The 17,306-nt window shown below is 36.6% G+C and overlaps 1 protein-coding gene across 12 annotated transcripts in view; it reads left to right on the top strand.

Annotated features, from left to right (window-relative positions):
• Positions 1-17,306, top strand: part of MCF2L (MCF.2 cell line derived transforming sequence like) — a 150,460-nt gene that overhangs the window by 120,167 nt on the left and 12,987 nt on the right. For all 12 annotated transcript variants that reach the window (XM_021415002.1, XM_021414964.1, XM_021414935.1 and 9 more), the window contains 15 exons: positions 2,569-2,688; positions 3,341-3,457; positions 3,959-4,108; positions 4,848-4,972; positions 6,427-6,541; positions 7,477-7,596; positions 8,447-8,638; positions 8,852-9,043; positions 9,709-9,868; positions 10,008-10,078; positions 11,124-11,200; positions 12,184-12,250; positions 15,003-15,118; positions 15,952-16,021; positions 17,187-17,279. In XM_021415002.1, coding sequence (XP_021270677.1) covers positions 2,569-2,688; positions 3,341-3,457; positions 3,959-4,108; positions 4,848-4,972; positions 6,427-6,541; positions 7,477-7,596; positions 8,447-8,638; positions 8,852-9,043; positions 9,709-9,868; positions 10,008-10,078; positions 11,124-11,200; positions 12,184-12,250; positions 15,003-15,118; positions 15,952-16,021; positions 17,187-17,279 — 1,785 coding nt within the window. The remainder of the gene's footprint in view (positions 1-2,568; positions 2,689-3,340; positions 3,458-3,958; positions 4,109-4,847; positions 4,973-6,426; positions 6,542-7,476; positions 7,597-8,446; positions 8,639-8,851; positions 9,044-9,708; positions 9,869-10,007; positions 10,079-11,123; positions 11,201-12,183; positions 12,251-15,002; positions 15,119-15,951; positions 16,022-17,186; positions 17,280-17,306) is intronic.

The raw sequence follows: 17,306 nt of genomic DNA, 5'->3' as shown, positions 1-17,306 counted from the left end.
TAAGCTCAGTTAAATGTTACTGGCCCAGTATTGTTCACTGTGTCAATGAATTCTTTTGTTGTTGTTGTTTCACAAAAGTTGGTTTGTGAATTTGACTCCTGGCCATGCTCAGCAAAGTTGGTAATGTTTAAGACTGCTCTGTGTTTTGGGGGGGGGAAAGAAACCAAACAACCCAGTGGGGGAAGCACAGGAGACAGACTAGGGGAGGTAAGAACAGCATTGTAGACTAAGTTACAATAACCAAGAATTTCAGCTGAAAGACAGAGGAAACTCTCCACAAGTTTTGAATGGGAATTATTCTGCACAGTGCACAACTGTAGTGATTTGAGCAGCATTGGTTTTGGCTAGACTCTGTGAAATGGAGAGTAGTTGTAATGTGTATTCTCCATCTGTTTGCTTGAGCAGGAGAGCCTGCCCAATTTAGTTGTGTGACAAAACCCCTATCTCATAAAAGCTAATGCACAGTTTAGAAAAACTTACTCTTGCTTTGAATCTGTCAACTGCAGTTTGCTCCAGTAACAGTTTAAAACAAAATTTTCTCTAAAATCATGACATCAAAGTCTAAACTACAGTCACAAAGTGCAAAACTGAGAATTTAACGATAGAATGAAGAAATGTGTTACACGTACAACTAAAAAATTATTTTTGCTGTGCAGTATCTTTCATGCTTCATAATTTCACTCCCTTTTTATGTTTCTATTGTATCTACTGCACTCAAAGAAAACCAAACAGATGCTTCCCTACATCATGGGCAAGGCTAAACAGAGTAGCCAACAGACCTGCCAAAGACACTACACATGAAATCCAGGTGTAGGGATGCATATCTCATGTGAACACCCATTATTTTTTCAAAATGTCTTACCTGAAAGATATTTCTTCTTGGAACTTCTTATTCTGACATGTTGGTATTGCCACTGAATAATTTTTTTTTTTGGGGGGGGGGGGTGAGTTGTAGGTGAAAATTAACAGCTCAGTAGGAGTCTGCACACTACCAGTACAGGCACAAAATAAATTGATGTGAGTTTAATAGATTATGTAATTATAATTGTAAAAATATTATTTAGGCATTTAATAAAAATATTTTGTCTGTTCTTGCAAGTGTTTCTTAGTATGAGTTAAATGGCTTTCTTAAATTTGAAGTTGTCTTTGTTGCAGTAACTTTGAAAAATGGTCTTATTTTCATTTTTTTCACCTGATTATAGGCAGGAATTTTGTATTAAAGGTCTGTCCTCTATTTGATCACTGTGAGTTAGCAAATCCACAGGGTGTACTACTTTCAGTATGCACAGAAAGATTGTTTATGGTGCAAGGATGGAGAACTCATGCGGGCAATCAGAATTGCAGGAATTCTGTTCCCAGCCCTCTGACAGACTCCAGTGGAGCTGAATCACTGGGCTTCCTAGAAAATTTGGATATCATTAGTGTAGAGGCAGATTGTAAAGTTTAAATCTTGATGGTTTCTCAGTTAATCTGAGTTCTTGGAATATGTGTGGAACCACAATGTATCCATGAAATCTTCAGTAAATTTTTTAACTTCTTTTCTGTTTAAAAGTTTGTCACATCTGATGCAAAATGCTTGGAATGCCCTGGAACCTTAAAAATGAGTATTGAACCAGTCTCTGGCCATCCAGGTACTGACAGCTTCATAGGCATAGAAACAGAGCATAGCACAACAGCTCCTTCAGTTAGTGTTTGGATTTGGTTGGTGCTTTTCTTTTTTTGTCTTTTTTTAACCTCATTTGCTAGAGATGTGTCACAATTTCCAACAATATAATAAAAAAACATATATTGCATACTTAATCATTATAATGAACTTCCCTTTAGAGAGCTTTAGTGCCTCCCTGCAGTGGAAATATTGAATAGGAGAGAAGAATTGTGTGATTTCAAGAATGACTAAATGCTAAGTATGTGAACTTCTGGCACAGCAGAGGGTTTGTTTGTTTGCTTGTTTTGTAATTGAGTGCAACAAGCTTGCTTTCCTTCTCCTCTCTTCTGTTCTCCCCGTGCCACTTTTAGAACTGGGGAGAATCTATCAGACTACAAGTTGAAAGATGATGAGAAAAAGCACAGCTGAGGATAATTTTGTTTTTGTTTTTGACTGCAAAATTCAGGCTTACCTCTTCTAAGCTACTGCCTGAGGAATTCAGTCTTGGTGATGATAGTTTGTGTAGGCAACTGGCAACGTAGTACACACAAACAAGAAATTGGTTGTTGCATATTCAGATAATTGCAGAGGTTTCTCTTGGCACCTTCTATTAGAGAAAAGATAAGGTAACTATTGGAAGTACTAAGCTATCTTTGTCTCTATATTAGCCTCCTTGGCTATGATGTCATCTTAACTGGAGATACGAGCATTACAAGCCAGCCCTGAAGAATTTGATTCCAGGAGAATAGATTCCTGTTCCCAAGATGCATAAATGTCTCTTTGAATGGAGCTCTCTGTGCATGCCTTGTTAGGTTTATAATTGGTCACCCCATTGCGGAGAACTTTGATACAGTTGGTTTGTGGTTTAACAGAGGCTTCTCCTTCGAAGCACTAGAAAATAACAGATTAAACTTGTTTCACAGGCGTCTTTCCCAGGGAACTTGCAACTCGTCCTTGTTCTGCGCCCAACAGGACTTTTTCATCGAGCTCTCTCAGACATTGCTTTCAAGTTCAACAAAGATGAGTTTAAAATGAAAGTACCCGTAAGTAATCTTCTGTTTCCACTTTATCAGGGATCTGTTGAAGTACTTAGTCTAGCCAGTGATGTTTATATTTTAAAATAAACTTTGAAACTATAAAAGCTAAAAATATTCAAATAAATAAAATAGATGGTGGTAGGAGTTATTTTATGTCTGTCAGATGTAAATTTCCAGGGTTAGATCTAGTTACGTTCCCTACAGTCCTTATTTATTTCTTAGAACCAGTCCATACATACCTAATCAGTGAAGATACTACTGTTCTCTTCCACAGACACAGGAGACCAGAAACAGATAAGAAATGAGATGCTGTTGCTCTTAGAGAATACCCATATATGGTTTATCAAGATTTAAAAATAAATGAAATCCGATGGTGTCAATTTTATGTTGTATGATTCAGAAGCTTTTTTTTTAATGTGTGCTGTGGAGCCTGGTGCTCATGTTCATTTGCAGTTATTTAAGTTTATATCATCTTCAGCTGAAACAAGTGTTAAGCTTTTTTGTTTGTTTTTGCATTGCTTCTTTTTGGAAATAGTTCTATCACTTGCTTCTGTCTGAAAATGAAGTTTCTCTATTAGAGGCTGAAGGATGTGGCTTAGAATCCTTAATAAGGGACTTTTCACCACTTATCAGGTTCCCTTTTTCTTTGCTGCTGCAGATCATAATGCTGGGCTCAGTATCAGAACTGCAGGGTTACATTGATAAAACACAATTAACAGAAGATCTTGGTGGCACCCTGGATTACTGCCATAACAGATGGCTGTCCCGTCGCACTGTAAGTCTTAGTTGTTGTTTTAACTTTTCAGTTTCATGAGCTCTTCTGTTTTATACCCTCTCATTTATAAAACATATTCCAAGTGATGCAAGTTGACTTGCTCCAAGTGAGAAGATGTTCCCAATGGTACTTAGTCATCTTAGAGAAATAATATGAGTAATAATTTGGGAGTGGTTTTCTGAATGCTTGGAGTAAAGGAACTACAGTGCATTGTTGTGTTGGGGTATGTTTTTGCTACAAGAAAGGAAAAGCTCAAGTTGTAAAATAACTCCAGATTTAAAAAATATGAGGAAGATGTACCTGATACAAGCCTAGGAAAAACGTACAATTAAGGAATTAATGGTGATGGTATCTGTTGCTTGCAAAATTATGCTTTTACCATTTTTTAATCATGTAATTCATCTGCTCGAGTTTGTTCTGAGTTATATTTTGTGTGTGTGTCTGTTTGAACATATGCATGTGATGAGCATGAAACATCTTTAATGCTTTTTATTCCAAAAGGCTATAGAAGGCTTTGCCCAAAAGGTTAAGCAGACAGCTCATATTCTTCAGTCCTTTGGGACTGAATTGGCTGAAACAGAACTACCAAATGATGTGCAGTCAACCAGCACCCTTCTTGCAACACATACGGGAAAGAAGGACAAAATGAAGGTATGTATGTTTTGTGAGTATGCTGTCTTCTAGTTCGAGTGTTTTTAATTTAGAGCTGACAATGCTAATAGAAAGCCTGGTGGGTATTTGGTTAATAGATGATGAAGTTAATAGATGATGATAATGGAATTACTGTATTGGAATTTCACTGAAATTGCTTTTCTTGGTTTGAAGTTAAGAGTCGTCTTATTGTTTTCAATAAGGACAGTTACACTTACAGCTAAATATACTTATGTACAAATACACAATGATTTGTGTGTGGAAACAAATTCCCTTATATGAAGCGATGAGTTTAATTTGTAGTTTTGTTTATAGCAATAAGTTTTATTGTATTTGCATGCATAGAAAAATGTACAACCTCTTAAAGAATGGGAAGATGTTCTTTCAAATCAGCTTGAATTAAAAATGTATAGTTCTGAAACCCCTAAACATTTAAAGTGTGTGAGATAATTGTAGCACAGAGAGATGCTAGAATATTATCAGAAAAGTTCAGCCCAGTGTAATAAGGTCTTAAGACTCATAAACTGGCATACAGCATGTAGTGTCTTTAATGTCAGCGCTGCTTATAATCAAACCGTGCTTGTGCTATTGCTGTTATAAGCAAAATATTTTTTTCCAGTTTGATGCCTAGAGGAATCTGTTTAAACAAAATAACAAAAAGCCAATAATTACAGAATTCTTCCATGTAGGGTTTTCGGATTTTTTGTTTTACTGTTTTTGTTCTTCTTTTGTTTTATAGGAAGATATAAGGTTAGCAGTAGAACAGGGAGACGATATCCTTGGAAGTATTACAAAGCCAGTTACTGAGAACCCTGAATACAAACTGAATCAAGACCAACTAGACAATCAAACTACAGTAGAAAGGTGAGGAGAGTGAAATACTGAACATGCTGCTTCTCTGCATTTTTGACCCCTACCTGGCTCTACTACTTAATTCTATCTGTATGCTTAGCAAGTAAACAAATGATGCAATGCGAACACATAAAAGGTACTTTCAGAAATGACTCTGCTGTTATCAGATCTGTCTTGAGCAAAGTAATCCTCTGATGTCCACTACTGGATCACAGAAATATAAGGAAACCTGCCTGAAAGGGCTCCTAACACTGCTTATGTCTTTTCAATGTAGTTAGAAGCCTTTAAAGGGCTACTAAGGAGCACAAACTTCCTATATGCTTCCTCTGGGCATAAAAGTTATCTATTTTTTTTTTGCTTCTCCCACCCCCCTTAAATTAGTGCCAATTTTGAAGACATTATATCATCATAGCACAGATGTAAATGTGAACAAAGCTATAAAAACATAGCTCATTTCCCCAAGGCAGTAATCTACATTCTTTTTTTTGTCTGTCATTCTATGTTTCTGTTACTCTAGGACTGACTTTTCTTTCCAAGTAAGTGTCACTGCCAAGCTTTGTCCATTGGAAGAAGTCAATTCTTTGGAGTCATTGCTGCTATTAGCTATCTGAAGGATAATCAGGGTGGAGGTGGGGGTTGCTAATTTACCCAAAATGTTCCACTTGATACAATATCTGACAGAAGTTTCATTAAACTGTTTGTCTGCCTTTTTTTTCTAATTGGGTTTAACTTGAAAATCCAGGGTTCGTTTCTGTTCTATTAAAGACAACAGTTATTTAAAATTCTGCCCTACAGCCTTTTCTGGATGTAGTCTAAACACAACAAAGCATGTTGTGTAGTCCGTAGGATACCACAATGTTAAAAACACTAATAGAAGAAAGGTTAAAAAGTAAAGTCTTGAGGAATTTTGCTAGAATTACAATTGAAGTAGGTTCTTTCCATTTCAGTACTGCTGTACGCTTGTCTATGATATTATAGCAGTCTCTCTGCTCAGAAGAAGAGCAATGACCTTCAGTTTTTTATGAACCTTGCTCCAAGGAATGAAATGTAAGGGCAGCTGGCTGGTCACAGCAGTACAAATTTATTGCATCTTTTTTTTTCTTTATGTCTCAAAGCTTGGGGCTCTTCAGAGTCTTAGCCCATGTGCACTTGTATGTTTCTGTTTGCAAGCCCTATGTCCCCAGGTCATAAGAAGCAGTATTTCCAGCAGCTACATTCAAATCAGTGCTTCACAGTTTCTCAGAATTTAATGTTTGTGTTGGATTCCAGTTTTACATCCGTTATTCTAGAAAAAAAAATCCATGCAATACTCACAAAAGTTTCCTGTATCCAGTTCAATATTTTTTTCTGGAAAATAATGCTTTGAGGAGACTTTTTGTTCAGTGTGGAAAGGTATATTGTCCTTGAAGGTTGCAACCCCCATTCTTACATTTTGTTTTTTTGTTGTTGTTTGTTTGTTATATAAGGCTTTTGGCTCAGTTACATGAAACAGAGTCTGCCTTTGATGAGTTTTGGATTAAGCACCAGCAAAAACTTGAGCAGTGTCTGCACCTTCGGAATTTTGAACAGAATTTTAGAGAGGTGAGAACTTCTTGGTGGCAGTCAATATTTGGTAATGTAGAAGTGATTCAGAAGCAAATACTTGCCCTCTTGTTTTCACAGCTCTTGTGTGTGTACTTGAAAGCTTTCTCCAGTTTTTTTTCTTTGATGTGTCCTTACCTGACATCTTGCTATCTTTACTACCTTGAGTACTTGCCTGTAGAGACATAATAGCTTCTCTTCTGCAATGTTATTTTTTTTCCACAGGCCCAGCAGTGTATAAGCATTTGAAAACTCCTTTGAAATCTATTCTCCACCACAGAAGCATAATGTGCTGGCTGCAATGCTTTCATCTTGCCAATAGGCCCTTTTACGGAACCAAGACTTACCTAAACTTTCTGGCTGAAATTGTATAAAGCAGCCTCCAGCACTGTGGGTGGGAAGTTGCAACGACAACGTTAGAAGCTGGGTGGAGGCTGAGCTAGAATTTTTACAGCCAGTTTCTGATCTCATGTTAGTTTAACACATGTGCTTCGTTGCAACTACAGACACATTACTCTGGTGTAGCTGATCTCAGAATAGGGTCCCTGTGTCTCCCCAGGATCAACATTCAAAAACCATATGGCAAGCGTGTGTATATGTTTTTCTCTGTACCAATTGGTGCAGTGAGGACCTCACCGTCACATTGTGCTCTCTTATGTTAATATCAGATTGTACTGTTGACATCTGGTAAAAGCAAGATAAACTCGTCGTAGATTTTTTTTTTCCAGTACAAGGAAACATAATGCTCAGTGAACAAGATTGCTTCACTGCCTTTGCTTTGTTTTTGTTTTTAGTTGTGGGGTAAAGGTAGATTTGTGTCTTTGCCTCAGTAACCCCGTGATGTGAGTCACCAGAGTGGGAATACTGGCTATCAGCTATTTGCAGCTCCAGATGCACAGTCATCCTCATTGATACATACGTGTGTCTCATTTCAGGTTAAAGCAGCTTTGGATATTGTGTCCGAGAGACTGTCTGCTTTCACAGATGTGGGAAACAGCTGCTCACATGTGGAGCACATTTTGAAAGATCTTGCCAACTTTGAAGAAAAATCATGTGTAAGAACTCCGTAGTTCTCTATATTTTTAGTGTAAGCATGTGTTTATAGAGAGAGAAATGGTGTTTAGTTATTGAAATATTGTGTGACCAGAGCTTAAGCTAACAGAGGGGCAGAACTAGGTGTCTATTCCAAGTTAGTTCTGCACATTATTTTAAAGTTTATAACCATTGAAGAGGACAATTGCTTAGGCAACCCTTAATAAAGAGCAGAATGACTAATCATAAAGGCAGTATAATTGGTTCATGGAAGAATTTGATGAAATGCCAATGTAGCCATGTTCTGCACTTAATGATCGGGGGGGGTACTTCCATTCCTATGAAACCACTTACCACTTTAAAGTCAAAAATCAGAAGGCCCTGTATTGGGTGTACAATATGGTAAAACACGTTCAACAAAAATATTCTCTGAAATGTAAAAGAAAAACATAATTAACATATGAAGATCTACATTTCATATAAGTGAGACTATTGCTCTTGAGGCTGAGGTGCTGGAATAATTTTTAATTTCAGTTCAGATCACTTCTGTACTCCAAATTGCATCTTTGTATACACAAACACAGTGCTGAATAACTAAGGTACACGAGGACTAAAAGTTCTTCCTTCACAGGGGCAGTGTGGTTAAACTCATTCATATTTCTGAAGTATCTGATACAATAAAGCAGGAGGCATAAAAGTTTTTAGGCATCTGGAAGGATAGGAAATCACTTTGATTTGTTAACTAAGACAGCTATGTATTCTATGTCAATCTATGTGTTTTTACTGAGCAAAACCAAAATAGTTTAAGTTCTCTTTTTTTAACTGATGTTGACTCGAGGAAAGATATACCTGAATCAATGCTTGCTTTCTTAGGAAACTGTAGCAAAAGCCAGAATGCTAGCTTCAGAGGGTGACGCTTTTATTCAGAGTAATCACTATGCTGTGGACTCCATTATTCCAAAATGCAGTGAACTTCATCATCTCTGTGATGCCTTCACTACTGAGATGGAACGGAGGAGGAATGTTCTTAATAAATCTCTAGAACTGCATGGCTTACTGGAAAAGGTAAATTTTCTATGGAGTAGTTTTGTTTCCTGTCTTGTGTGCTAAAACCTCCCATTACCCATTGTAACAGCAGATAAAAAATACCTGGGTATGCTGAAAGTTTTGTCCTTGAATAGCTGAATTCATCACAAATAGAAGGATGAAATGTGTTAGACCTTAGTGTTTGATGTTAACATCAGTGCATTCTGAACCTGTTCTTTTCTTTGTTTCTAGTCTATGAAGTGGTGTGATGAAGGAATTTATCTTCTGGCTTCACAGCCTGTAGATAAGTGTCAGTCTCAGGATGGTGCAGAATCAGCATTACAGGAGATTGAGAAATTCCTAGACACTGGTGCAGGCAATAAAATTAAGGAGTTGAATAAAATTTACAGAGAATACGCGCACATCCTCAATGAGGACCTAAAGGTACTATAGTTATTCGTGTATGTATGCATCTATATTTTAATTTTAGAATTGCTGTCTTGCATAAAGCTAATCATCCTAGGTGACTTCATGCCATATATCAGAGCAGGTACTTACTGGAAAGCTGACAGATTGCCTTGTCATGTTGTATCTTTGGATAGGCATCAAGGGATCCAGAACCAATTAATAACAACTTAAATTCTTCAGATAGTAACATTGTTTTTTTAATAAATCTACAATCTTTCAAGTCCTTGAAATATCTTTTTTAATAATAAAAACATGAGTTTCCTTGATATTTGCACAACTAGAAAAAAGTAGTTACAAAACAGAATTTGAAAAATACATCCCTTTTCCTTCTTGCTGGTGTCTTCTTGTAACAGAACTATTAAACGCTTCAAGAAAACTTTTCAGTTTTTACTTTTTTTAACTCAAAACTTGAACCCCATTGGTTTCTACAGAAATCACTAAAAATGTTTTGTGACAATATGTTCCAACCTTAAGCATGCTAAATAACTGTAAATCATGCTTTGTTAAGAGTGAAGAGTTGTCATATTTTTATGTGTTACGAAAGCAATAGCCATTGCAAATCAATGCACCACAAATAGAAGTATAGCTTGTTGATAGGTCTCTGACATTGATTTTTATTTTTCTTCATGTGGCAATGGTAGGAGCATGTACAAAAGGTTTTTCAGAAGCAAGAGAGCATGGAAGAAATGTTTCAAAAGAGACAAGTAAGTCTTAAAAAACTGGCAGCTAAGCAAATGCGTCCTGTTCAGCCAGTTGCACCTAGACCTGAAGCCTTTGTAAAATCTCCTTGTACCTCTCCAGGTAAGTAAAAGTACTAGAGTTATTTTTTACACTGTGTTGAGAAGCTTGAAACTTTCAGCTGTAATTTGTGGTTGCACAAACATCTGTGCTAGATCTGCTCAAGTTCTAACTGCTGTTTGATTCTGGTTTATATGCTTAGGTCTTCAAAGAGATTGTGTATCCAACACAGAAAGCGGTGTGCTTCGGAAAGTAAACTACAGAAGAGGAAAGGTAACATTCTTTTCTGTGTTTTTCATGTACGCACTGCTTGAGAAAGTCATAAGACAATGGAATATTCAACGACTTCAAGAAGAATGAGGCTATTTCACTGAATATGTGCTGATATTGCCCGTATCAAAGTAACTCTAGTTTAAATAAAGACTGCTTTGTCACAGAGCTCAGTATGAGAGAAGGTTAAGTAAATAGTTGCCTATATTAGGAAAAATGTTAGGGGCAGCAAAATGTAAAATCTATGAACAGGAAACGTTTATTATTTGCCAGTAGTAATTGGCTACTCTTAAAACTAGCAAAAGTGAAAAGGTAGTTGTCATTGGCTCAAAGAAAGCTTCACCTGACCTAATGGGTTGCCATTCCCTAGTGGGGAAGGTCTTCCTGCTCCGCCTCCAGCAAGGAAAATAACCTGACGACAGCAGCAGAAACAAATAGTTTCCCACTGAGTTAGAAAGTTGAATTAACTCAGTAAAGGTTCAGCAAGAGTCAAGAGATGACGCAAGGAGAGGGACAAGACTGTATGACCAGTAGGGACAATGATTGGAGAAAAGGGTTAATTTGGGGGGGAACTGAAAGGAGAACATCTTTTTTTTTTTTTTAAGCAAAAGCTTGAATTAGCTCAGACATGACAATAAAATTTGTAAAAGTGAACTTCTACCAAGTTAGTAAGTTACCAGAAAGTTAGCACAGTACCTGATTTTTGGCTTGGAAAGTAGACTAAGGCCAGCGTTGCCTCCAAGATTATGCTGATGCTGTGATGTTATCTTACTGCAGAGGGATCTTGAGCCACCGTCTTTTCTAAGCTGACCTTTGACAGTGAACTCCCCATATCTAAATGCTCATGCATGCTTCGAGATATTCAGGTTGACTTGGATTTTTTTCACTGAGTTTCTGCAAAATGACTTCATTCTTAATGGAGTGCAGCCTTTCCTGTGAAAACTCATGCAAATAAACATGAGTGCAAAGCTCCATGTGTTAAAGTGCTTTTTTCCACCTCTATCTGTTATGCTGTGATAATTTTTTGCTTCTCTGTTTCCTTCTTTAGAGTGAAATGAGTGAACTCCATCAAAGCAGAGGAGGATCTACAATGGATGATGAAGAAAACCTAGCTGTGTTACGGCAGTAAGTATATTTTGATAAACAACAAATGTTCTTTCTCTGATTTGGTTCCAGTAAAGTCTGAGTTTGGCTAAGGATTTGATAAGACAAGTATGCTTCAATGCTTTGTACATGGAGGAAGATATTTCAGTCTGTCTGCAGAATTACTTAAAGTTTGTATAGTATCCGAGTCTAGCTTTGCTACAGCAAGATAATGCTATGGGAGGATAATTACATATTTTCATTTTGGAGACAATACAGTTTTGAGGAATAAGCCTCCTGTAAATCTGTCAGAGACTTTGGTGTCCGTGCTTCAGAGGACAATTTTATTATCATTTGACTCTCTTTAGACCCTGTTTCGACCAATCTTAAGAACTTTTCTGTATTAAAACTAAATAGCATCCCTTATACCACCTGCAAGTGGTACAGAAGAACTTGCATTTCTAACTGAAAACTGGATATTCTTGCTGTATTTTCACTATTATAACTGTGTGCGAAATCATCCTAAATCACAAAGGATAGGGGGAGAAACAAGCGTGCTTGCTTAATTACTAAGGAAAACTAACCTTAAAAAGAGGCACTGTGACTTTAAGTTACCGTAAATGCCTCAAATTTAAAATGACCATTGTAACTTGAAACCTTTGCACCTCTAACTTCAGCTCCTGTAATACTTGCAAATGCAACAAAATCAGATTTTATTTATACTATGATTAAAAACTGTTCACTGCTTCAATTCAGCTCCTATGATGCTTGAAATTCCAGATTTCGCTTTTCTCTTTCCCTCTCCTATTTAAACACATTTTCAACTTCAAAATGTCTTAAAAATGCTTGCTTCTCAGTGTGGATATACAAACTGTTGGCAGAAGTATCTATGAAAATCACATTTTACTTCAGAAAATAAAAGAACAATTTCCTGTTGAAGTAGAAACATATGAAATTAACATTGCCTTAATACTTCGTATAAGTGAATAGGCCTTCTTTCCTCAATGATCATTCTTTGTTTACAGGCATGTAATGAATGAACTTATTGAAACTGAACGAGCATACGTGGAAGAACTTCTCTGTGTTCTTGAGGTAAAGATTAAATTTCACTCTGACCTGAATCTATTTCTGTTCCATTTCATGGGTATTTTTATGCTTTCCTTATCTCTATGATGCTTATCCTTTTCTTGTCAAGCAGCATGATTTCTACATCTCCCTGCTCTCATCGTATTTTCACAGAGGCAAGAATGTGCATTTAAAAAAAAAAATACTCATGCACCTAGGAGTTTATATTAGTAAATATAAATTGGGAAGAAAGTAAGATATGCCTAACTATTTTGATAGAACGCGGTGAGATTTGTAATGATCATTCATTCCTTAGAATTTCATTCCAGAGTCTTGGTCAGTTCCAGGAAGATTGTACATCACGCTTGAATGTGAATTTGCTTTGAGAGAAGCTTGTATCAGAGGAGCAAATCTGTTAATCACATCCTTCTTTAATCAGGGTGAATCGGAACTGAGCCAGTTGGGTACTTAATTGGATACTCCTGGTGTCCATGCCAATTGTAGGTTCTTCAATAGCAGATGTCTTATTTTATGGACTGGGAGCAATAATTTCTGGGTACATATCTTCAAGTAAGAGTAGTACTGTATGAACTCTGACCTTGCTTTTGCCTACTTTGTGGTCACCTTCCAATAGTGTTCCTGTCCTGGATTTTGTCCAAGTGTTAGGAAGTGCCAACAATAGGGCAGTTGTGTCTGATGTATGGTAATAAAGCAGTGTAAGTCTGGAGTGGGCCTTAAGGATTGCTTTATTCTTTGCTTTTGTATGTAATGCTCTCTGTACAATGCTGTTAAAATAAAGTTTCAAACGTCTTTAGGATTTTTGGTCCTTCCTGCTACTACTGGAGGTACAGCATCTTTCTATTCCTTTGGTATTTTTCTTCTTTTACGTATAGTGCAACCTTTTGTCTTGCAAAGTCAAGCTCTCTTTATTTTCCACCACTTTGTAGACTCTCCACACTCTGACCATGCCAATCACACTTCTCTCTACCTCTGTGCAGTTTGGGATTCATCACTCTTTAATCTGGGCAATGAGAACTGCCAACAGTAATTCTGGATCAGATCCTTGTTGATGTATGTTTCAATGGCAGTCTTCCAGCTTTTGAGTAATTCTTATTAATAATCGATAGTTATGTCTCTTTCCCCAATTCTTTTGTTCCTCCAATTCTATTAATCTTTCCAATTTTCCTGTAAAATAATGTGATGGTCTTGTATGGACAATGTCTCCTTTTATGTTGCATTTTTTTTGTCATGCATTTTCTCTCAGCAAAGGATTCCAATGTAAAATTAAAGGTAGCTTACAAGATCAATTACTAGGAAACTCCAGACGCTGTTTTTAAGGGAGCCTGATAGAATGAGCGTCATTAATGAAAGAAAAACTACTTTAGTCTGTGAAATCCAAAAATTTTTATTGGGAAAAAATACTGGTCTAGCCCATTATTGGAAATGGTGTTCTACTCCTTTTTCTATTTATTTCTATGCTTTTAGAACAGCTTTCAAATAGAAGATTAAACAAAGCCTTGTATATTATTACTGATGCCCACTGCGGCATGGATAGCTTTCCTTCTCCTTTCTTAAGATACAATACTGCACAGGTAATAAAACATGAAATTTTTTTACCTTACAGTTGAAAAATAAGTACTATGTCAGTCTGAAGTGAAAAATTTCTCACAGCTTTTTGTCAGTGTATGTATTTTGTGGTTTTGTTCTTTCAGAATTCCAGAGTATTGAGCTCCATGAGTTTTGTTTTTATCCCAGCTGGGTTATTGCCTCTTTCTGAGGCCAATGCTGTCTTTGTCACGATGTCCAACATCCACTTTACTTCAAGTGGAAATGTAGTAGTCTATTCCTACATCACTTCTCTGAATCTAAACTGCTTGGTGGCCACAGTTTTTCTTCCTGTTTATCTTCTGTACTCCATTTTATGCAATGAATCAACGAATAATGCAAATAAAGCAATGAATGATTTTTATCTTTTTAAAGGTTATACTTTTGGACTTCTCAAACTATTACTTCTTTCTTTCCTCTTAACTAAGACTAATGCAGGTACCATTAGCTGACATCAAATGAAACCATTCTTTCACACTTGCTTTGTATTATACTAAGATGGATACTTTTAAAAAATTTCTTGTTCTGAGATATTTCTTAATTACAGATTAGTAACCTTAGGATACATGAGAGGAACACGCTTGGGCTAAAAGCCATGTGTGTGCCTCCTTTTCCTTTTTTGTGCCAAATGCGTGTATAAGGGAATGTGACCTTAGATTCTGACATCTTCCATGTAACATATAAAGGTAATGACTTCTGGTGACAAATTAAATGAATATACCTTAAAAATAGGATATGCAGCTTAATGATTTCTGTTTCATTTAGAAATAGCTGTAGTCCTCCTGCTTCCTCATCATAATAGCTAAAACCGGCGTGAAGGTTTGCGTATGTACTGGAATTGTGGCTTTAAACTCAGATATGGAAAGTCTAATACAAACTACAAACTGTAGTGTCTGAGCAATATGGGAATACATCATCTTTGGTGGAAATGATTGCAAACTGTTTTGTCCTTGCTTAACTAAAAATTGCAGTAATCATTCATGTGTATTTTGAGGACCTTAGGTGCATCTTACTGGACTGACGGAAGAACAGATTTTGTAGATTTATTTCACAATTAATGCTGAACTCTTTCTTTTCTCTGTTTATCAGCCTGCTGAGGCAAACTGCCCTATCAAAGAGAAATAATTACTACAAGTAAAGGGAGATAATCAGTGTGCCCTCTTCTGTTTTCCAGGGGTATGCTGCAGAGATGGACAACCCTTTAATGGCTCACCTCATTTCACCAGAACTCCAAAACAAGAAGGATATTTTGTTTGGAAATATGGAAGAAATTTATCATTTTCATAACAGGTTTGGATTTGCCTTCAGATAGAAAAGTAATACTTGAATGGAATATTGCTAAAAGGTCCTCACTGAGTCTCTCCTAGCTGTCTATCAAGTCAAAATTGATATTGAATTGGAGAAGAAACTTTACTGAAAAGTTCCAGAACACTGGTAAAATTTTGCATCATCTTGAAGAAAAGTATTACGATCTGATTACAAGCTAATTAAAGCAAAGTTTTTTTTGCTTTGTCAGTTTCTTTTTTTTTTAAACTCTCTATGGAAAGTAAATTATTATCCTAAACCACAAATTTTCAATGCTCATGCATGTGATTGAGGCTATTTAATTTTATACTTGGATGATCTTATTGCTGCTAGAGAGACATTTCTTCACATGGTAATATCTAAATAGTTAGAAAGTATTTTAAAGACAAAGTAAACACATTAAGTAGCCGTTTCTTATTCAGGAAAAGCTAGACTTCAGGTTTTGACACTTTTTAAAAATTATTTGCCTTGTGTTCTTTGATAGCTTTTGGAAGGAAAAAAAAAACAAATGCTAAATTTTACAAATCCTGTTCCTGAACACATAAGTCAGGGAAACAAAAACATTTTGCTCCCCCTGCCCCACCCCCACCCTAGTCTTATGTTTGGTTTCTACTGTAGCAACAGTAAGCTTAAAAAAAATTATCAGAAAGTGTTTATTTTGCCATCCCTTTTTAAATACATAATCTAGGACTGTTTTGTCTAATTCCATAATACAGAATTGCAGCTCTATTTCTGTAAGTTTAGACAATGAATTGCAAGAATGCGAATGTTTACAACTTTCTTTGACATGTGCTCTAAGAAAATGTTCTTCCTTATAGAATATTCTTGAGAGAACTAGAAAATTATGTAGAATACCCAGAACTGGTAGGACGGTGCTTTCTGGATCAGGTATGTGTCACCTTTAGCTGCCAATTCATTCATAAGCTCTTCTAAGACAGTTACAGCTGAGAGTAATCTTTGTGCAGTAATTGCCACTAGCTCCCCTTTGTTTTGAGCAGATGAGAGAACTGGGGATATTATCCACTGTGGGGTGTAATTAATTTTAATAGGAAGAGCTACTAGTGCTTTGAAAGAAAATTGCTTTATTTAGGTTGCAGTTAGGAAAACATGAAGAAGCATCATGCATTGGATCATCTGACATTACTATTACTGATTATTTTACTTGAGGATCTTACCTTACTAGAAAATATTTTTTTATTGTGAAAGCAGAAAGCTATGAAAGAATATAACATTTAAATTGAGATTTATTTAACAATGAGTCTCTCTTGTAGTATATCGAAGACTAAATAGGAGTTCTTTCCAGTACGTGAGGGGAGCTTATAATCAGGAGGGAAACCAACTTTTTACACAGTTTGATAGGGATAGGCCAAGGAGGAATGGCTTTAAACTAAAAGAAGGGAGATTTAGGTCAGATGTTAGGCAGAAATTCTTTACTCAGAGGGTGGTGAGGCACTGGCACAGGCTGCCCAGAGAAGCTGTGGTGCCCCATCGCTGGAGGCGCTCAAGGCCAGGTTGGATGGGGCCCTGGGCAGCCTGAGCTGGTGGGGGGCAGCCCTGCCCATGGCAGGGGTTGGGGCTGGGTGGGCTGTGAGGTCCCTTCCTACCCAAGCCTACCCTAGTTGGTCCACTTCCAGTGACAAACACATTCACAAAATGCAAATGTGTAAAGAAAGAAGGGCAAAGGTTTTTGAATAAGTTGTGCAGAGGGAATCATGTTCTAGCATTAATTGAATTTAATTAAAAGACCCCATATGTTTCATATGGTGGCATAAATGCATTTGTAAACGTAATTTGCAATTTGTAAGTATAATATATATATGCTTCTTCATACGGTACTTAATGTTCAGTTGAAGTCAAAATTAACAGGAACTTTTCATTCATACGTTCCATGTACAAAATGATTCGCTGTTACAAATTAGTGGTTTTGAAAAATTGTTTTTTGTTAGGGATGCAGTAAGGAATTGTCTTTTAGACCTGCTGACTGAAAAAATTCTTAAGAACTTTGTCTATTAAAAAAACAATAAATTATTTCTACTCTTCTCCCCTATTTCAGATGGAAGATTTCCAGATTTATGAGAAATACTGTCAAAACAAACCTCGATCTGAAAGTTTGTGGAGGCAATTTTCAGATTCCGTATTCTTTCAGGTATGCTTACTTGATTCCCTGAAATAC

Source organism: Numida meleagris, chromosome 1 (genome assembly GCF_002078875.1).
Source record: "Numida meleagris isolate 19003 breed g44 Domestic line chromosome 1, NumMel1.0, whole genome shotgun sequence".
Lineage (NCBI taxonomy): Eukaryota > Metazoa > Chordata > Aves > Galliformes > Numididae > Numida > Numida meleagris.
The sequence above is the reverse complement of the archived record's forward strand: the minus strand, read 5'-3'. Positions and strand labels throughout refer to the sequence as shown.